Source organism: Lemur catta, chromosome 8 (genome assembly GCF_020740605.2).
Source record: "Lemur catta isolate mLemCat1 chromosome 8, mLemCat1.pri, whole genome shotgun sequence".
Taxonomy (NCBI): domain Eukaryota; kingdom Metazoa; phylum Chordata; class Mammalia; order Primates; family Lemuridae; genus Lemur; species Lemur catta.
In genome coordinates this window covers 45,328,499-45,351,949 of record NC_059135.1, presented here as the reverse complement: position 1 = coordinate 45,351,949, position 23,451 = coordinate 45,328,499, and the positions used below count along the sequence as shown (strand labels likewise).

Below are 23,451 nucleotides of genomic sequence, written 5' to 3'. Positions count from 1 at the left end.
CATTTGTCCTGTTGCCTGAAAAATTCTGTGCAATTCCTTATCAAGTACAAACTCTTTTCTTAGTCTAGAAAAGATGGAATTTTTCTATATAACTTCTCATTCACCTATTCCCATTTGGAAGCTAATAGAGTGAACACCTCACATCTCTTATCATGCAAGAGAACAAAGGGGTTATAAACTTGGCTTATCACTTTTAAAAGGTTACTGGCTCCCCGATTGGGCTTTTGGTCACTTGACTATCACAACATTCTCTTCTTTAAACTAAATTATAATGTCAAATGTCTGATAAATGATGCTTTTCCTGTTGTATTATTTTACAACAGAAGCAATACCATATTGCTTCAAAACACAATAGATATGATTGATGAAGTTTCCTTTAACTTCAAGTTACTGAAACCACATATATATTATCTCCTATTAATCCCATTTAGTTAGAAATGAGTAAAAAGGATAAAAGCCTTAAGTATATCAAATTCAAAATGATGTCAGTGTTAATTCTAGTAATGGATAATCCTTTCAGAATATGTTTATGGGACCATCTATATAGGAAGTGTTGGAATTTTCTCAGATAAACCCAAAGCATGAAAGTGAACTTTACTTCTATAAAAATCAGCAATTGTAGGCAATCTTAAGGATGCATAAAAGCAATATGCTTGTCATTACATTTACTCCCACTTGAAAGTTCATCTAAGAGATAGTTATGTTGACAGCTTACCACACTGTCATAACAATTTTTAGATAAATTTGGGCATTACAAGTTATGTTGAAATGTGAAAGCTCTAATTCAGCCCCTAATTGACAGAATCATTAGTGTCAAGCTCACAGATGTAATTTTACCCTCTTCTTCATAAAAAGGAAAAATAGGGAAGAAAGGAAGGAAAGAAGGCAGGAAGGAAAACAGGCAGGCTTAGGATGCATGACTGATTTTGATCTAGTCTTAAAAGGATAAAAATGCATAAATGTTCAGATTGGCACAATATTGAAGGCTAAAAAGAATTTAAAGATAATACAGAATTTCAGTCTTTATATTCTGCATTTATTTAGCAAATATTTGTTGAACACATAATGAAGTATAAATTATATGTGACAGAAATAGCAATTATTGTACTATATATATATGGCACATATCTTGCATCACAATTTCTTGTCTTTACTTATTTCATTATCCCAGTTCCTTATAAAAGGCTTTAAACTGCAGAAGTCATTTGATTCTTTAGGTATATAGGAAGGAAAGGACTAAGTATGAATTTTGTCCTGTTGTCACTGTTAAGCTGTTGAAAATTATTCTACCACATCTATTTCATATAGAGAACAAAACTTCTTACAAGATTGTAGTGCAAATTATTTTCCTCTCTCAATTACAAGGAACTTTTGCTATTAAACATTTGGCACTATTATGCTGAAGAACAGAAATCACAAAAAAAAACCTTTTACCAGCTTGACCAACAGTGTTTACATGTATGACAGCTAAGGCAAGGAAAAGTTTGCTTATGAAAAAACTAATAATTTTCCATCAAAAATAATCCAATATTATATTCACTCTGAATGACAAAAATCTACTACCAACCTATGTATGGTCAAGTAACACTCATTTTATTTAACAGCTAAAATGGGATAATACCAGGTGCTGGAAGCTGCACATGGCGATTAAAGCCCACAGTGGAGAGCAAAAGCACCAAGTATAAAGAAAATATTTAAAATTCAGAAAGCACACCACCTGTTAGAGATGGACTATTCCTTGAAAGGCTTCCTGAAAAAGGCCAGTTAGCAGAAATACAGTTGACCTTCTATATCTGTGGGTTCTGTATTCGTGGATTCAATTAACTGCCCATGGAAAATATTTGGGGAAAAAAAAATTCCACAAACCTCCAAAACCCAAAACTTGAATTTGCTACCTGTAGGTTACTACACTGAATCCATGCAAATGAAGTGATGTGTGGGCACTGTATTCAATATTATAAGTAATCTAGAGATAATTTAAAGCAGCAGTCCCCAACCTTTTGGCACCAGGGACCAGTTTCATGGAAGACAATTTTTCCTTGGATCAGGGTGGGGCAGGATGGTTTGGGGATGATTCAAGCGCATTACATTTATTGTGCAGTCAAACCTCTCTGCTAATGATAATCTGTATTTGCAGCCACTCCCCAGCACCAGCATCACCACCTCAGCTCCAACTCAGAATCAGGCATTATATTTTCATAAGGAGCACACAATGTAGATCCCTTGCATGCGCCGTTTACAGTAGGGTTTGAGCTCCTATGAGAATCTAATGCCACAGCTAATCGGACAGGAGGCAGAGCTCAGGCAGTGATGCAAGTGATGGAGAGCAGCTGCAAATACAGATGAAGCTTCATTCGCTTGCCCAGCGCTCACCTCCTGCTGTGCAGCCGTGATTCCTAACAGGGGGTGGGGACCACAGATTTAAAGTATTACTATATGAGAGGATGTGTGTAAGTTATTATATATGCAAATACTATGCCATTTCATATCAGGGACTTGTGCATCTGGGATTCAGGTATTCTCGGGGGTCCTGGAACCAATCTCTCACAGATACTGAGGGACTACTGCACTGGCATATGTGCGTGCATGCGGGCACACACATACCCCTCCTAACATAAAAAGATGGTTCATAGGAAGAAGTAGGTCGCTTTTGACGGAGGCTGCATTCATGCAGAGAATGTTCCCTCCCCTCCTTCCATGCTGGAGCATTATCTGTACTTTGTCATGATCTTTCACATGTTTATACATATATATGTATACCTTTCTGTCCAGACTTTTCCACTAGAATACAGGCTCCATGAAAGTATCTGGCATGTAGGAGATACTCAGTAAATATCTGTTGAATTAACTTAATAAATAATAGCCATCATTTATCAACTGTTTACTGTGTTACATACTGCTTTAAGTGCTCAGCATGTATTGTTTTATTTATCTTTTATAACAACCTTTGTTATCATTAGCCCCAGTTACAGATGACAAAACTAAGACAGGGTGAACTAGCTTTCCTTGGTCACTCAGCTGCCAAGAGGTAAAGCTGGTTCAAACCCAGGTCTACCTCATTCTAGAGTCAATGATCCTACCCACCTAACAGATGCCTCCCATCACTAGTGTGAGACTTTCTCATCCTGATCCACTCTAACTTAATAAAGCACTTGCTAGGGCCATGTGCCACTTGCTCTGCAGGGCAAAATCTAAAAGAAAGGAAAGGAGATTGGACTATAAGGTGATGTGCATGCTTTCCTGTGCCTTCCCCCACAAATTCACTTTCCTTGCATTCCTGGATCCACTCAATCACTAGCTATTTCCACAAGCTAGGGTTTTAGGATAGAAAAGTATTCTATATCTCCTATTCTGTAGCTGAGATAGGAATGCTCAACTCGACATTTCTGTTATTTGACCTCTGCTTGAATACCTCCATTAATGAAAAGCTCACTAGTATCCTGATGGAGTCCAGTGCAATTTTTTGGATAGCTCTAACATTTGACTATGAAGTCTGAAATGAAAAAAAAAAAAAAACCCAAATGCTAAAAATACTTCATTCTAACTATAGAAAAAAGGGAAGAATTCCCATTAACTCAAAATGATAATGACTGATTTGATCATCATGGAGAAACACAAAGGAATTTATTATATGGAAGTGTCTGTCCTTATGGAGAAAAGACCTGATTTAAACCACAGTGCCAGCATCCTAGATTGCACTTTGTAGTCACTTGGGGAAACCTTTGCCTATCCTCTCCTTTATTCTCCAGATTCCACATCAGAGGATCTGATGCTGGGAAGGAAGGTGGGACACGGAGTTGCCTGAAAGGAGAGGGCTACATTTTCAACTCTTGCACTTAGGGCTGGGAGAGGGATGTGAAGAGTTTTAAATTGGATATAAAGTTAATAGTTTAAAATAAACAGGACCAAGTTTTAATGACACAAAAAGAATTAATTTAATTCTAAGAAATACTCTGTCTTTTCCTTGCCTTCACTACCTACTCACAAGAAATGAAATTTATATGCTGTCACTATATTTTCTTATTAACAGTCTATATACCTTTAATTCCATGGTAAATTTTAGACTTTGGCAAAACCAACAACTAAGCACAATGACAAAATAAAATTACTAATAACCATAGCTATCTAAAAGTATAGATTTAAAAAACAAACCTTATATTTTATAACATTTATATAACTTTTAGGTTAATCAACCACTCTTTAGATTGCTGTAAGATCAAACAGTATATCAATTTTGAGAAAAATGTATAGTTCCAAAGACCTTTACCTCAATTTTAACAATCTAGTTAAGTATAAGAAAAAAGAGAATGAATATGTGTTTCTTAAGTTACCATTTTTCATTTGTCAGAAAAAAGAAAGCCCATATATTTCATCAAAATGTTTTAACAAATTCAAAATTTCAGAGACTTCTGGCTATAAAGAAGTAAAAAGGCCGGGCATGGTGGCTCATACCTGTAATCCCAGCACTCTGGGAGGCTGAGGTGGGAGGACCGCTTGAGGTGAGGAGTTTGAGACCAGACTGAGCAAGAGTGAGACTCTGTCTCTATTAAAAATAGAAAAAATTAGCCAGGCGTGGTGGCACATGCATCTGTAGTCCCACCTATTAGAGAGGCAGGAGGATCACCTGAGCCCAGGAGTTTGAGGTTGCAGTGAGCTATGATGACACTACTGCACTACAGCCCAGGTGACAGAGCGAGACTCTGTCTCAAAAAAAAAAAATCTTGAAAAAGAGAAGTAAAAAGATCACAAATACTCTTCATAAAAAAATAGCTATAATATAAAATGAACAGCATTATCTATGGGGACATCCCACCAAGGATCCAAGAATTGCAAGAATGATTTTGTGGTAGGCAGCCTGGTACTAAACTTCAAATAAGAGCCACTCTGCAATGCTAAATAAGAAATTTAGCAAAAATTTCAAAAGATTAATTCTTAAAATATTGGCATAACTCATATAATTATCCCTAAATTAGTTTATTGCAGAAACACTGAAGATTAAATTTTCTGAAAACCAAAAGTAGATGCAAAATCTATCAAGTGATCTTTACATTGAAGTCTTTTCTTTAATATCATGATTCACCAAATTCTATATATAATGACACTAATTGTGATAAAAATCAAAAGAAACAATGACTTTTACTTCTTTTCACACCTGATCAACACAATATTATAGTTATTGAATGACAGTTGCATTTACACCAAAGTACATAATTATACATTATTATTTCACGTGACGTGTGTATGTGTGCATGTGTGTGTGTGACTATTTTGTTATAAAACTTCAACCAAAGCAAACATCACTCTTGGTAACAAAATCATCAGAAGAAAAGACAATTAATTAATTGCTTGCTTAGCATGTACAAACTTATAGAACAATTTGGCTCTCAAGAGGGAATTTAAAGGTCTGAATTATTTAGGCACTAAAATCACTATTACTAAAAAGAGAGGCACAACAACCTTTATATAGTGAAGCAATCTCCACAACCTTGTGATTAAAACCATCAGCAGTCCTTCATTGCACGCTTGGCCTGTTGCTGCTGATCAACACATTAAAATTTGCCATCCACCACCATAAACACCATAAACGGTTAAACTCAGAAACTGAAGCAAGGTGAAGGGAAAGGTTTTTATGATACTATCCAAGTATAAAAGGGAATTTAATTTCCTTGACCAAACACAGTCTCATTAATTTCTGCAGCCAATTTTTATTGTTGTATAGGCACTATTTAAAAGGCTGTTGTCAAGGAAAAGCATCCTAAAATTAGATCTGCCCGCTTTGTTTTCTTTACAGGAATAGCCATGCTTCTAACAGCGTCTTCTGTTTGGAAGAGAAAGCCTAGTAACGGAATGTAAAGGAGCTCACAGAGGTCTTCTACAAGAGGAAAAAAATAAAGTTGCCTACCATATATTCATTTCACAAGTTATATTTCTTGTGTAAGCTTGTCCACACCCACTATATGTTCATTATATCATTTTGTGCCTTTGAGAAGAACAAAACGATGCTGATTCTGGTGTCCTATTCCAGCAATTCTTTTCCCCCTTCCCCATCTCCAACCCACTGACCTCACACCCTTTCTCACTGGTTCTCATTTCTCTCCTTACTCAACTTAGATTTCATGGTTAATCAAGGTTTAACGGCTTGCCCTTAACAAGGCCCTCAAGCCCCAGTTTCCTCTGTCTTCATCCATTGCACTTAGGTTTTCTGGCAAAATATTAATTCTATAAACTTAGTTTTGCATCTGCTCTGAGGCTGCATGGTAGCAGCAGAACTGAATGTTGCAGGGAAGAAAGTTCAGAGGGAAACTGATCTCGCTGTAAATATATGACCACTGGTGTGCCCAGCGCTGCCTGCCCCATCCACGGAAATTCCTCAGCCACACTCCTCTGTGAAGGGACTCTCTCCACCTTCTCCTCCCTCCTCAAATGCTGCCACCTCCCTCCTCACTTTCTGCAAATAGCCTCTCATTGCATTTCACTGAGAAAATAAAAGTAACCAGAGGGAACCACCACCAAGTTTTCACCTACCTACTTGCAAATGTTCCCAACATTCTGCCTTCCCTCCAGTTACCGTGAATGAGCTGCCCCTGGTCCTAGACCCAATCACCACCACACCTGAGCAGTCCCTTTACCTCTCACTCTATGTGTGTGTGTGTGTGTGTGTGTGTGTGTGTCTGTCTGTCTGTCTGTCTGTCTGTCTCCCCGTTGACTTATTCACTCCCTACAGACTGATTCCCATCAGTATTCACAACACAATTCTCTAATAGTATTCTCCACATCTAACAAACTCCCTCACCTTCAAGCTCTCCCTTGTCTTGATTACCTTTATGGAAAATGCTCTAAAGGGTTAGCTGTACATTCTGCCCCCATTTCTTCACCGACAATACTCTCTTGTACCCACTCCCATGAGGATTTTCGTCCCCATCATTTCATTGAGAGTGTTTTGCCAAGATTACAAAAGATCTCTCTAATGCACAAACCAGTAGTCAATGCTCAGTTGATGTTAAATGATCTCTCAGCAATATTTGACATTCCCCCTTCCTGAAAAGCAGTCTTCCCTTGGCTTCCAGGCGCTGCAGCACTCTGGCCACTCTTGGGCCTCCTTTGCTTTCTCCTCAACTTCCTGACCTGTAAATGTTGGCGTGCCTGTGGGCTAAGCCCTCAAGTCTCTTCTTTTTTATAGCAACTTTAACTCCCTGGATGATATCTCTTCAAGTCCTTTGATTTTAAATACATCCACATATTGACAACTCTAAAATGTGTGTATTTGGAGCTCATCTGTCCAGCTGTCTGTTAAGGCCACTTGAACATCTAATATGCATCTCAAAATTCATGGGTCCAAAAGAGGTTTTTATTTCCACTGTCATCTTCGCAATTTCAGGAAGTGGTACAGGTTATCAATACCTAATGTAGAACTGTGAAAATCCAAAAACCTTAAAAACCAGACTTTTTTCATTTGGCAGTAAAATTTGGTCTGATTAATTCATGTGGCAGCAAAACCTGACCTGAACTGATGAGAGGTCATGTATTACTTTTATTTAAGTGAGTATTCATATCTTTCGTTGGAGATGTCTAGGGACTACGCTAGTCTAGGGACTACACTAGACCCCATGGGAATATTTGGTAAGTTTTGCAATATGCACCTTATTACCTTTCTAAACATCTTAAAAGTTATGGATTAGGTCACATATGGGCCCAGGGGCTTCAGATAAGGAACTGTGGACCCACTGTGCAGAGTTCACACACACACATTCACACAGGGCATTATGTCTCATTCTTTTCCATTTTTATACTCCCCATCCATTTCATCAGTGAGTCCTGTCAGCTCTAATTTCAAATACGTCCTGAACTGCATGCTTCCTACCACTTCCATAGGCACCAATGTCACCAAAGCTACCAAACCTTCACCTGGACAACTGCCAGAGCCTCCCGACACATCCTTCTGTTTCCAATCGTGCCCTTCCCTGCCTCCTCACTCCTCAGTGTTATTTTCCACAAAATGGCCAAAGAAGCTTTTTGAAACATATTTGGATCCTCCACCCCTCGCTGCTCCAAAGGTTTCCCACCAAGCAGGGCATGAAATCCTAACTTGCTGGGTCTCAGATAATCTGACTTCTGCCCTTCTCTCAATTCTCCCATTCTTCCCCTACCTGTGCTCCAGACCTCCTCGTCTTGCTGGTTTTCCTCGAACATGCCTAAAGTACCCTCAGGGTTTGTGCTCTTGCTTTCCTCTGCATAGAAGGCCAATATTTCACGCCTCTGGGTAGCTCACTCCTCACTTTGTTAAGGTCCCTCTTCATAAGTCACTGTCCCAGGAAGCTCTTCCCTGACCATGGTGTCTAAAATAGCCACTTTTGAAACTCTGAGGAACTTTGTTGCCTTACCTTGTTTTTATTAAAATTACATTACATATTTTTGTGTTTGTTTATTATCCATCCTCACCATCAAAATGTAAACTCCATGAAGGTAGAGATCATGTCATCTTTGGTGCCTAGAATAATGCTAGAACACTCCATGTGGCAGTGGAATAAATATTTGTTGAATGAACAAATAAATTGTAATAAGAAGTCAGATGAGTTGGGTTAATGAAATAATATTATTTCTACTTGCCAAATACCTCAATATTTTTACCTCTATCAGTACAGTCTACATGAACTTAGGCTACAACTTTCTTTTTCTCTGAATGACTCTCATTCTTAAGATAGTTCTAATCAGTGACTAAGATCACCATAGTGCAACTCACACTGTGTAAATTAGTGTTTACTTCTTTACCCCTAAGACATATACTTAAAACAGTCTGAGTTTATCAAGGAGAGATTTTTTTAATTCTTTAATTTTATTCTGAACTTAAACACTATCTTTCTAGGGACTTTAAGATTACTTGGCAACATGTTTCTAAGTCTAAGGTGCTCTAAAGTGATTCCATGTTATTTCTTGTTTTCCAGGCACTATTAGTAGATCAATCAACTTGTCTAATTACAGAAAGTGTATAAGTAGATGTAATATAGAATTATAAATTAAAGAAACATAAGAATGAATGTATCTTTTTTATTTAGCAAACAATTTACAGTAAGGAATTAAAGAAATTGCCTCATGTAAAATAGATGGAAAGTATATATAATACAGTGATTTGAGGACTAGTGCTAGGAATATTTTAATCTTCTAAACTTGACATTATTATTTTGGTTGCGAATTTCATTTAGGAACATTCTAGGCCATTTAGCATATATGATCTCTTTTTGGATAGATGAGTTATCTTTTAGAGAGAGGCATCTTTTGGTATATATTTCACAAATATTTATTCCTAATTGAAATATGAATTCACAGGACAGGATGAAGTCAGAGAACAAAAATATTAAATGACAGCTTGAACATGGTGACTTCTGTCCAAGCCTCATTGCACAACTTGGCCTTGAATATCTGCTAAAAATGAAACTTGAAATATGTTAAAATTGCTCACTCACATGGGGAAATTTCAAGATTACCTTGCTGCGTAAGTTTCTCTTTGAGAACCCATGCAAAGAGAGGATTAGGCAGTCTTCAACTCAGTAGTGGATAGCAAACTATGGCCTGGACGTAAATTCTAAAGTATTTCGTCTGATCACCTCCAAGTCCAGTGAGCTTATCTCCTTGTGTCTGACTCACTACAGTTTGGAAACTTCAGCAGGCAATTAACTCTCACAGGATACACAGCCGTGTCCACTCACCATGAATTCCCCAGGCTGCAAGGCCACATGAGACCATAACACTCACTACCGAAAGACATGCTCAACATAACCCTAATGATTCAGCTACACCATGAAACAGAGTTGAGTATTCCAAGGATACGAGTGGTAGAGAACTCAGGAAATTAGAATCTTGGAGTAGGAAGTTCAGTCACTCAGTCAACATTTGAATCTCCTCTGCATCCAACCCACCATACAGCTATCTAGGATTGACTTTTATCTCAATCTTAAATTTGGCAGAGCAACGGGCAAAAACAAACTCATCATTTTACACGTAGTTCTTCTACCATGAAAGTAATTTACAGTAACAGCTAACATTCTTACATGCTTATTCGGTGCCAGTCACAGGGCCTGGACAGTTTGATTGCATCACTTCTATCCCTCCCAACAGTCCTGATAAGATTCTAAGTTCCATTGTACAACATTTGTTTTTTGTTTTCATTGTTTTTGTCTGTGATATAGTAACATCCTCAATAATCTCTACTGGTCAGATTTCTCTGATATTTCATTCTCTTCCTTCCTCCAGAAGCAGCTTAAACTTTTTTGACCTTCCAGCCTGAACTAATGTTGCCGCTGAACAATTATGACTTTTATCAGCTGTACCATTCAGTTGTAAAGTTGTGACATATTGCCTGATCACTGTTCTTTGTTATATTGAACCATTCTTAAGTTCTTATTTTATGCCATGTACTGTGCTAGGCACTGAGGATAAAATAAGGGACAGATGGAGTCTACTTCTTCCCTCTTGTTTCCTCAGAGGGAAGAAAAGGATTACCCAGAAGGCAGAACAATTAAATGAACAATAATAATTCAACATGAAGTGCAATTAGAGTACTTAGAAGGGTCACCTAATCTAGTCTCAGGTGATTATGAGTATTTCTCTGACCCTGATGATATTCTGATTAAGCCCCAACTTTCCCACCTGGTATTTCAAAAATTCAGCTTTACTATGATAACATTCTTTGCAAGATACTTCCTCTTCACCAGTCTATACTTCTTTTTCATCTAATTTAAATTCAAAATCTTTTTTCCACAAATCCTTTTTACTGTTTTTTAAGAGAAGACTTTGCCAGCACTTTCATCTTCACCAAATAAGACTTCCAGTTTAGTACAGAATTTATAGCTGTTACTCTACCTTTAAAACCAGAGGAGTCAACTAAGATTTTATTTTAATTCACAGAAAAATTTATGAAGTTTAGTAATAGCAGAACTAATGACATTTGTCAGTTTTGAACATACAACTATTTTATATACATCATACATTATGAAGACAAAGCAATAAATAGTTCAAAATATTAAGTAACATGGTATTTCTTTTTTATAACCATACTAATTGCTTAAGGAACAAAGAGAGAAGGGAGGAAAAAAAGAACTTGATCAGATTGCTTTTTCTATCAACCCTACATGGTAAAAAAAGATGAGTGGTGAAAGAAAATGAAAGCTGAATAAGAATGGAAAAGGAGAAATGTGTACAGAATTGAAGATTAAGCTGAAAAAGCTTTTATAACATAAAATCATTTTACGATGGTTGGTTATGCACTGTATGCTCACAACATGGAGGTAACCAAAGAAGCAGCTGTTTTGTATATGTAACTCTGATGACTTCTGATGACTTCCTAAAACTTAGCCAGGCCTAGCCAATGTGGCTAAAGGACACAAACCTAAAATCAGCTCTCAGCTACTAGATTGTTCCTATACTACTTCTCTGGTTTCCACAATTTATTCTCCCTATTACTTTGATTCTATCTCTCTCATTTTTTTATATCATTCGCTCCTTTGAACTAATCAAAAATTAGCAAATTTTTCTAAGCTTATGAATGTAAAACTTGAGGTTACTGTTTTCTTATCTTCTACATCTGGAAAGATAATCTCATAATGGAATGGTTCAGATAATAAAAGAAATATATGGTAGGAAAGAACCATATGCAACACCACTTTCTCTTTTTTCTTTGTGGTTGCAAAGAACAGGCCTAGAAGGCTGGGAACTGGGGCTTCCCATGCCCTGTGTGACCTGTTGTCAGGGCAACAGGATGTGCGGGAAGCCCTGGCCTTTCTAGTGCCTGTTGCCAGGGTAACAGGATATGAACCATCTTCTTTTACACAACTATGTTTCCCTGCTGTACTCTATGCTTCTCTTCTATTTGGTGGGAAATTACATTTGTTCACAGAAATCTAAGCATACTACAACTTCAATACACATGCCACTGAAGGAGCATGTATTGGAAGCAATATTATATGTGGACACAAGTCATTGGTATTGTTGTGGGTAAAAATAATGTGGAGAAGAATTTTGTTAGACTGCCTTTCTAAAAAGAGGGACCTCAATTTTTATCTTCATAAGCTCTGTAATATTTGCTAATTATTGAATATATCAAAGAAGCAAATGATAGCAGATGATGAGAGGGAAGTAAGCAGAGTGATAGGTAGAGAAAAACTGTTGAAATCAGAGAACAATTACATGAAAAACTTGGAGACTAAGAGCTGACTGTGGGTGCATATCAGTTAGCTTTTGTTGTGCAACAAACCACCCCACAACTTAGTGGCCAACAACAATAAACATTTCTTATTTTCTCACAATTTTGAGGAATTTTGGATAGTCCAGGATGACCACACTAACAGGTCTGACGGTTGACTATCTAGTGGTTGAGATCTGGAGGGCCCTCAGCTGGAGTGGTTTATATTTGCTCTCATGTCCATGCTCTAGTAAGCTTGACCAGCGTTCTTCACAGGCTGGTAAGAGGCATCCAAAGAGCAGCAAGAGTAAACTCTAAGGCATAAGCCCTTTCCAAGCCTTTGCTTATTTCTCATTTGCTAAGACCCCATTGGCTGAAATAAATTGCATGGCCAAGAGTCAGTTGGGAGAGATTATCCAAGAGAATAGATGTAGGAAACCATGAATAAACTGGGCCATTGCAGCAACAGTAAATAATAACAGGGAAGAATTTTTGAAAAAAAAATATAGGCTTGTTGGAAAACTCAAGATATTAAAGCAAAACTTTGCTGGAAATGAAGTATCAAGAGAGCCACACATATAAACACACTTGAACCACCGGGAGGTATTAGAGATTTTTCAAGTTCTGAAAGTTAGAAAGGAGCCCCCTTGTCCATATACTAACCATCCCGAAGTGTAGTCTAAAAAATAATTAGAAAAATACTGTGTATTTTATACGGTTTATGTTATCTTTGGGAAATAAAGCAGAATAAACTCCATTAACATAATTTTTCCAAAACAAACAAAAGAGGGAAAGACTAGTCCCTTTACTTCATAGGAGAACATGCTTAAAGTCTTTTATAACAAGAACAGAAGTAGCAGTTTATGTAAGAATAAAATCCCTAGTTTTAATGGTTAGAATTCCTGGATTTATTTTTATTGGTAAATAAAAATCTCCACGGATGGACACCCAGACATTACTACTGTTCAGGGTTTTCTTTCTATGTTGTTTGGAGTACCAAAGGCCAAATAAATTAGTGATTTTGTAAAGGTTCAAGCTCTGAGAGGGCAAAAGTTTTTAGAAAAAGTGCTCTTGTAAACACTAGCTAGGATCACTGTGTAAATAAGTAAATTAAAGAAGTAATGGTAGTACATGTGCTAGAGAAGGAGAGAAACAGAACTAGGGAGTTTCTGACATCTAAAGCATATGCCAAGTGATAACTCCCTTTGGTATTCAGCTTTGAGTATGCAGAACAAGGCAAACAGATGGCAAGACTGTGGAAAAAATCAAAACAAGAGAACAGGTTTTAACTCATGAAATGTCAGATTTGATAGTGAGTCTTGAGCGTTAAGGGGAATTATCTAAATCAGTGTTAAAAGGAATAAGTATGGACCTAGGAATCTGGCCCTCCCCTTACTAACTATGAAATATTGGTCAAGTCATTTAACGTCTCAGAGGCGCAGTTTTCTCATCAGAAAAACTGGAGATAATTGTGCTGAGCCATACAGACAAAAAAAGAAAATCTTTCATAAAGTATAAGTCATAAAAGAATTATGAAGTATGATTACTACTATAATTCAATTATAAGGTGATTGTTCAACAGTTTAAGCTAATTAGAAATGTGACTGATACCTAAGCTGTTAAGTTTTTTCTTATCTTGCTCTAAATACAGCTTATTTTGAACCAACTCTTAGAAAGTCTAATGTTAAGTGGATCACAGTCAGCACACTATTGCTTTTCTAATAAGTTTATTTTATTTTCTTCCAAATTATCTAGGACCTGTTTCATGAGAACCCCTTGGTCATCCATGCTTATGTAGAGTTTAATTAATATTGACCTCTGTTTTCTTCTCCTATAGACTCTGGTGCTTAGAGATTTATACTATTTTTTCATGACTCATTGTAAACTTATTTGAATAGTTATAAATGTCAAAATTTTGCTTACTAAAAATTATCTGCATGATTGGGCATTTTCTGGGCCTATTTAGTAAAAATTTATGTTTTTAAATGTTTTATAACTTATAAAATAAAATATCTTCTGTAAAAAGCTTCAAAAAAGTGTAGCTTAAAGGAGAAATCAAAAGGGTCATAATGTTTCATCTATATGCCTCTGATGACCTATTATCATTTTTATGCCCTCCATTAATTCTAATCATTCATGCCTAAAACTTGCCCAGAACGTATATGTGGAATAGTACAATTCTCTTGAGCCTTTAATACAATCATCAGTTTAATTATATTAATGAACAGTTTCTTTTATACCCAAAAGGCCTATAGCACAGTCCTTTACCAAATGATAATCAGACTTTCTAAATATTTACATTTGACTAGCTGATTAGAATATGTTAAAGGACAAAATTTAATAGTATAATGGTAATATGTCATTTTCTAAAAGTGAATCAGCAAAGGAATGGACCTGGGACATGACAGTGATTACTTAGATGTCAAGTGCATTGTGAACCAGGCCTAGACTGGGATAAGGAAAAACCTAAGGAAAGATTTTCAAGCCAGAGTGACTCAGGAAATCAGTCTAGCCCTGAGTCATACACAATTATAGGAATCTAAAATCCATTCTAAGGCTTCCACAAGGTGTTAAGCTAAAGGTGTCATCCAGACAATTCTTCTATCAGTAAAACTCTCAAAGCCAGCCCACTTCTCCTCAGCTCTCTTTCTCTACAAAACCTTATCTCCTGACCCAGGGAAACATAAATTTTCAAGTATAATGGTTCCAGTGAAGAGAAACCTGGGGACTCTTGTGAGAACACTTCCACTGAGCTAAGAGAAAGTCTTCTTTCCACATCTTGACAACCCTACTCTGTGTACTAATTCTCATAAGAAAAGTACATGAAAAAAATACTTAATATAAAATTCTGCTTCTGTATGTAATATTAGTAATAATAAAAATAACAGCTAAGATTTCTTGAATTCTAAGCAATTTACAAGTGCTAATTCAATCAATTCACTCAACACCTATGAGGCAGGTAATGATATTATGTCCATTTTACAGATAAGAAAGCTGAGGCATCAAAAAAATCAAACAACTTGGAGAAGGTCATATAGATGTTAAAGAGCAGGGTTGGAATATAATAAAGAATGGATAAGATAATGGGACTATTATTAATATTAACAATAATTACAATGTTTTGCAGGCTTATTGGGTGCCAGATAATGTGCTATATTTCTTAATGTATTATTTTATTTAATTTTCATTATCTCAATTTGGGCAATATATGGATTCCCAGATCTTAATGCTTTCTTCTACATGGAAGAAGCTTCCATTGGAGAAGCCTTCCAGATTTCTTTTTGCTTCTTTTCACATTCTTTCACAGAAAATAAAGAATAACTCCTTTGGTTGATTAATTGTGGAGAAGGAATTGGGCCTGGGTATGCAAGCTCTCCTTCTCAGGCACAGAGAAGAAATGTTCTGCTTGTAGAAAATATAATCTCACCTGCTCTAGGCCATGACATAAATTTAGGAGGGAAGATTGCGTCTCCTGCTATGGAGTTCTATAGTTTGGGGGGTAAGTTGAATTCATAGGAGTTCTGGTTTATTTAGCTGCACACCAAAACCATGACTTCCAACGTAAGCTTACTCTGCAATAAAGCTGATCTTTTGCTCTTTACCTACTGGACTCCTAAATCTGTCCCTCACTTAATTCTGAACTTAGGCAGGGATTTATAGGTATCATTCATTAGCACTCTCTCTCACTCTTAACATCTTATAAGGTAGATATTAATTTCATCTATGTCTTAGCTGAAAAGTCATCCCTGACTATCCAAAATATCTTCCCAAGGTAACCTGATAACATCACCTGGTGCATTTTCTTCTGGTCACTTCTTACTCCATATTAACTTGTTGTCTATAATTCACTTTTTTTGTTGTTTGTTTCCTCTACTGGAATGTAAGCTCCTGTGTCTAACATAGCACCTAACATAGTGCACAATCAATGAATATTTATTGAATAAGTGAATGAATTATGAATGAAATAATGGCATTTCTATAGATTAAAAAAGTGAAGTTTAGAGAAGTTAATAATTTTTCCATGGTCACTCAGCTAAAAAACAGGTAGTATTATAAAATAACTGATTGACTCCAGAGTTCAATTTCTTAATCCCTAAGGTATTCCACCTCAACAAAGTTCATTCTATAAATCGTAACATAATGTTATGTTAAGGACTGAGATTTATATTAACATTATATTTATACACCAAAATAGGTTTTGATGAGATGGTTTTCTTCAAACCAAACTAGTTTTATGATTAAAGGACAGCTTTTTAAAAACAGGTTTGCCTGATTAATCCATCAAAATAGTCACATACTCAACAATGTAAGAACAGAGACTGAGACAATTTCCAAGAAAGATAGCTTAAACATTCTCCTGACATTTGAAATGAATCCACTATATACACCCAATCTCAGAGCTTAGTGAGAAAACTGGTCATTTGGGCATGTAAGGCAGGGTTAGATGGTAGCACAGTGAGTTGTTTAATGGCTAAGAAGAAAGAGTATCTAACTCGAATATGCCATAAGATGAGGCAGGGCTCCACCCATATGGTTCCTGTGTGGGAGGGGTGTATGTGAGTGAGTATGTGCATGTATGTGAGTGTGTGTGTGAGAGAGTGTGTGAGTGTGTGTGTGTGTTAGGAGAAGACAGGAATGGCCATGTTGATTAAGCACTGTGTTATTCTGGTATAGGAGGCATGTATTAATTTCTTAATGTTACTGTAACAAATTTGCCCCAAACTTAGTGACTTAAACAAAATGAATTATCTTCAGTTCCATAGGTCAGAAATTCGATAGAAGTTTCACTAAGCTAAAATCAAAATAGCAGGACTGCATTATTTCTGGAGGTTCTAGAGGGAGAATCTGTTACCTTACCTTTTCAAGCTTCTAGAGGCTGGCCTTGGTTTGTGGCCCACTTTCTCCATATACAACACCAGCAAAGATGAGTAAAGTCCTTTTCACATCACATCACTCTGACCTCCTCCTCTACATCTCTCTTCCTCTTTTATAAACCTTTGTGATTACACTGGGCTCACCTGGGGAGTCTAGGCTAATTTCCCTATTTTAAAGTCAGTCGATCAGCACCTGTAACTCCATCTGCTCATTTAGTTCTCCTTAAGTAAAGTAACATATTCTCGGGTTCTGAAGATTAGGATGTGTACATCTCTAGGGGGGCAACCAGTCTGCCTACCATGAGGCCAGGGACTAGGTTTTAAGGAGCACCACTCTAGATTCTTTTCTGGCAATCTTTCTGGTTAACCGTTCTGCAAATGTCATCTTTGTTTTGGAAGCAAGATGAATAACAACTTCAGAGCTAGGCAGATCTATGCTTAAACCCAAGTTCTTCTACCAGGTACTAGCTGCGTGACTAAGGATATTTATCTCTTAAGAGCACTGAAAGGAGTAAATAATAATACAAATATGTTATATCTGCACAGTTCTGACAACTAATAGATGATAAGCAAACATTACTTCTTTCCATCTTCTCCATCCCTAGTATACCTATCAATCTATCTCCAATCCTCCAAACTGGCTTTATGCCATATTTTTGCAGCCTGACTGATCTTCTGATTCCCTAGTTAGAGCCAGTATAACAGTCAGAATTTTATTAATTCAGAAATATTTATTGCATTATCTCCTATGTGCCAAGTACTGTGCTAGGTGCTGGGGACGAAAGAGCAAACACAAGGAAGTGAAAATAATTCTTGCTCTCAGAAGCTGTGGTCCAATAGGGAAGGTAGATTTTGTTATGAAAAGGGAAGTTCAAGTTATTTATGAGCCAAAACCAGAAAACTAACTTAGTATGGAAAATCAGGAAAGATTTCCTGTGCAAGTGAAATTTACAGAGATCTTTGTGCATTTTTTAATAAGGTCCCTGTCAACACTTTGAGTGGGACAATTCTTCCTGAAAAGGAAATGCCCCGAGCTCTGCAGTACATTTAGCCTGCCGGGAGCCTGCTGCCCACTAAGAGCAGAAACACTCTACAGTCACTGCACCCACCACAAACTTCCCCACACAATTCCAAATGCCTCCTGGGGAACAAGAGCAACTTTGGCTGAGAGAAGAAAAGGATTAGTTCCCTCCAGAGGAGAGAACAATATGAGCAAAGGTAGATGGGTGGTAAGCAGCATTCCTTTGGGGCAACCCCCTGGATCTAGTTGGGAGGGGGCCACAGAGCGAGAGGTATCAGATGAGGCTGCAGGGGTTAAGCAGGTACGCAGAGCCCCTGGGACGGATGGATGCAAGCCTTTAAAGGGTTTTAAGCAGAATAGTTAAAGGATCAGATTTGCTTCTTATCTAAAATGCTGCTTCATCCTAAAGTATGATTCCAGTTTGGGAATATGGTGCTAATATCTCCTGTCATTTCCTTTTTTTTTGCTAGTTTTTATTCTAAATATGTAATTCTGCCACATCCTCTTGGTAATGAAGGCCTGGACAACTTCATCTGAGAACTATACAACACACTGCCCTCTGCAACAGTAACAGCTCATTGGAATTAAAGGATTATCACACAGTTCCTCCTCTTTCACTTTCTGCTTCTCTACCTTTTATCCTTCACTAGTGAGTATCATATTTACCACAAATAAGAAACAGGAAAAAAAAGAAGCCTAACTTCTTTCAATTGTTGCATTCACAATTCCAGATCTTAATATCTGGACATTTGTCAGAATAGGAGAAACAAAGAGGTTATGTGTTTATCCATGTAAAATTCATGATCAGATATTAAGTTATTTTCAAACTGAAATTCTGATAGCAAATAACTAGTCCTACATTTATAAAATCCGAAGGAATTGGCAATAAGTACTAGGAAATGGTGAGTGTTACATTGTTGTCAATAGGTTAAGGTTTTGAGCACTTCAAGCTTTCTTCACTTCTGTCGAACAATTGAGTGAGATAACACTTGGATTTAGTTTTCCCTATAACTTCATGTGGTTTCCACTGGAATTTATACCTGACCACAGTGTTCTGAAAATGCTGTCACCTCTTAGGTAGAATTATTAGAACAATCACACTGACTGGAAAGAGCAGCACCAATGTTTTACACTATGTTTAATATTTTAAAATTCAACAGTTGTGGAGCTCTTTGTTGTTTAGAGAAGAAAAAAGCAACATTTCCATGACACCAAAAGGCATTATTTTTAAAAATGAAAAAAATTATGCAGAAATTAAATAATATAAAATCTTCAAATCAACTTTCCAATTGGAAATTAATAAAATTAATAGTCTTTACAAACACTAGTGATAGATAAATTTTTTTAGTAGGTAGGAAGCAGTCTAGGTCCCATATTCACAAGAAACTTCTGAATAAAAAATTTCATTTGGTGTTAAGATGGCATAAGAAATAGGATGTGTTTTCCAGGCCTTAAACAATCGATAACTTATGGCCAAATGTATAATTCTTTTTAAATCTCATTTATTAAGGACCTGATGCCATAGTTATTTACCCATAGTTTCACCATCATAGATGGTGAGTTATAATGTAAAATCTAAACTGTCATACTGAGTGACAAATTAGTGGTAGAATATAGATTGAATAAAGCTAAAGATAAAAGTTGTAACTATAAGAAGAAAATTAATAACTATAGCATAGAAGTCTACATTAGAATGGGAGTAAGAAACTGTTTCACCTTTGTTTTTACAAAAGAATAAGAGATTTCTTGGCACATCACCTTAAATGGTGTCTCAAATATTACATGAAGAAGATTTAGAAGTTCAATAAAAGAAATCAACAAAATAGTAGAGAAAAACTGATGTTTCAGTTTAGCTTACCAATGTTTTCCACATGTGTTACAAAATTTAAAAATTATTTCTGTAGACTCAAAAGACTGTCTAAAATGTTATGTTATATGGCAATGCCTATAAAAAACTTTCTCTAAATATATACCTGTAGTGCCTCATGTTTTCTATATTAAAGGTATAACTGAATAAACACGTTTTACTTTCACCTTTGTCTCTATTTTTTATTTAATCTCAAAATGTACATATTGTAAACCCAATTAAAAACAGAATATCCTGCTGAAATAAGCCTATGTATTTGTAGAACTAAATATAGTAAAAGATCAAAAAATCACTTTCCAAACAAGTATCTGAAAGCCTTAATTCAGTCTATTTTACCAAAAATAAGAAAATTATTGCACCATGGTTTGATAGCTTTCATGAGTAGCATGATTTTAATTGCCAGTACTTAAAAGTAGAATTCTAGAACTAGCAATTTTGATAAGCCAAAATTCTGTTTGAATCAATATTGCATTTTAAATAGGCAAGATAATTTCAGCAATGGTATAGGGAGTCCCTCATATCACTGCTTTGAATGCACACTACACAAAAGATCATAATTAAACAATTTGGTTGTCATTAGTCAGGCAGATTTTAGAGTTAGAGCTTTTTCCTTTGACAATCCTAAGCCTAGAACACTGAAAATGTCTTAAGTCAAAGTACAAGTTAAAGTGATAGTACCAAAATGCAAATTCTTTCTTTATTCAATGCAAAAACAATCAATTATTTTAGTCAGTCTTATGATAATGACTTAAAAAAAAACTGGTTAATGGTCATTTAGTGGCTGTATGTAACCACAGCTCAAAATTAATTTAGCATGTACATACATTAATATACCTTTCTATTAATTCATGAAGATTCACTTTTGAATGTCTATCATACTTTTCTGAAATAAAATGACAGATTGATATTTGAGTTCAATTGATAAAGTCAGTAACTTTGCCCCTAAAGTGGTAGGTAAACACAAAATCACTTTTCAAATTTCTTAAAGACATGCATAAATCCATTACACCACATCTTCATACATTTAAGTAACTACAGAAAAATAAAACAAATACAAACAAAACAAAATAAACATAACATCCTATCCTGCTAAAGAGAATAGAATCTAAAATAGGTTATAACATGATATATAAATTTTCCGGTGCAAATGTTCATCCACTCATTAGGTTAGAATACAAATCATCTGATGATTGCTAATGTTTAATCTGCATCTATGCTAATTAATTTTGTGAGCTGTTATTTGCTGTGACAGGAGTATTTGCTTCCCTAGAGAACAACCTCACCAAAAAGCTGTAATTTCTAAATCTTCAATGGGTTTTGGAAACAGATTTCTCTAGTTCATTCAAATGATGTAAAGATGGCTTCCTTTTCAAAAGTTATTCTCTGCTAAATGTTGTTTGCTTTAGTGTACTCTTACACTAGTGCGCTATAATGCCATGTATTACTTCAAGTAGTGAGAAAATATGCAGAGAACATTTAAATACACAAACATCATTAAATACATTCAAATGGAGAAAAGTAGAAGAGATTTTTTACATCTAAACAAAGTTTGATATTTTTCCTTAAAAAATAAATATCAAAACAGGAACATCAAATTTATTCAGATACTGTATTTTATAAAAAAAGCATGTAAACCACAGCATTAGATATATGAATCTTAGAAAACTCTATTTTGCATGGTGTAGGATTCCTTCATCTGTTACTATAGAAAATCAGATATATTTTCCTTTGAGATCTATAAATATACTAAGCAATTACAATGGCCTGTAAATACTCATATTTCACATTTTTATCCAATTGTTAAATGTGATTTTTAAATTATGGCACAATTAAAATAAATCATATAAACATAGTGTGGTGCTAGAACACTAAACAGGAATTAGTAGCCTACACAGCTAAAACCACAAAGAGTAAAGGTGTAAAAGCAAGGTGAGCAGCATTGCAATTAAAGTTTGACTCAGGTCATTACATTTTACACTTAACATAAATGCACAATTCTTGACCCTATCTCAGTAAGGGCTATTTATTATATACCATGAGCTATTCTGTACTCTCAGAAGAAGTGAAATGGTTAATTTAAAGCCAAAACTCTCTAATAAGTTTGATATGATGCTAATATTTTTAGCACATAAACATTTTTTTCTTATAGAAATATTGTTAAAGACATAAAGAATAAGCATAATGGAGTATAATTATTTATCATACTAATCCTATCATTGTTTTTCAAAATATAATCACAGAGAAAGTATCAGTCTTATTTTTCTTTCTACTTATCTAAGGGAAATTGTATTTTGGCCAGTACCCAGGCAATCAGCTTTCCTAGTTACCTTTCTGCATATCCAAACAGCACGTACAGAATGCATAAAAGAAACCACGTAGTATAACTGTGAAGTGACTTCTTGGGCAGTTACCTTACTTTTATGAAATGTACAAGTGCAAAAAACCACCCATCCCTCAACAAGTTGTTAGCTGAGATGGACACATTTTATTTTTCAAGAGAAAATCTTTCTAAAGGAAACAGTAGTCCACAAAGGCAGACAGCATCAACAATTAGTCACGTTAATACTCAAATCTTTTGGGGGGCAATAAAATCATAGAACCAAGCAAAGAACATACTCACATTCCTTTCAGGCGTTGCCACATTTTTTCAGTATGTTCTCCTATGAGATACTTAAAAGTGGTGTTTTCCAGTTCTTCAATTTCTGTAGCACTTGACCCCATGATGATGTTCCTAAGGCAATACAGTTACAGTCAGTTTCAGCAGCCAGAACAAGTATTCCTCAGTCCACTACAAATCTCAAACAGTTATACAGTAGCATCTCTTATCTATCAAATCAGTGCTGATGTGCAAAGCCGAGGGAAGCCTCTGCCAGAATCGCTATTGACTTTGACAGGCACATCCCCTGTTCACCACATCACCCGCCTCAAGCAGACAGCAGCATAAACAGATGCTCTGACCTCACGGGAACAATCCGCACATGTGAGCCTGCTACTGTACTACTGACCGACTGAGTACTCAAGCTCTCCCCAAAAGCAGCTCATCTGTTACTGTTCTGTGCACTGAAGCACATAAGAATTCCTACAGCTTACGAGCTCTATTATTCATAAGAGAAACGTGAATGACTTTCGCGCTCCAGAAGAGGCTGAATTCCTCCCTACCAACAGAACGAGAGCAGGATGTAATAAGAAAACAGATGGTAGGAAGCAGTATCGGCAGCACCACCCTGAGAAAAAAGTGCCTGTTTAAATGCCAAGGTTTTTGTCTCTTAATTGATCTGGAACCAACACTTAAAAATATATCATGCTCTAACAATAAAAGCAACAAACGTTAATGACAACCAAGAGAAAATAACATATAGAGCCATACAGAAGACAGACCACAGAGCTCCACAGGTTGTTACTGCAAGAATACGGACATCAACTGATGCTGTAATCATGCTTATTCACCTTCTCCTAGCAACTCCACACAGTAGGTAACTGCCAATTTAACCAGTAGAAAACACAGCAGCTGCAC

General features: G+C 36.1%; 1 protein-coding gene across 1 annotated transcript in view; it reads right to left on the bottom strand.

The window, feature by feature from the left end:
- Positions 1-23,016, bottom strand: part of PDE1A (phosphodiesterase 1A) — a 305,673-nt gene extending 282,657 nt beyond the window's left edge. The window contains exons 1-2 of the mRNA XM_045558634.1: positions 22,896-23,016; positions 22,558-22,668 (exon numbers count right to left, since the gene is read on the bottom strand). Of these exons, the coding sequence (XP_045414590.1) occupies positions 22,558-22,658 (101 nt within the window). The 5' untranslated portion in view covers positions 22,659-22,668; positions 22,896-23,016. The remainder of the gene's footprint in view (positions 1-22,557; positions 22,669-22,895) is intronic.
- Between the last annotated feature and the right edge of the window lie 435 nt (positions 23,017-23,451).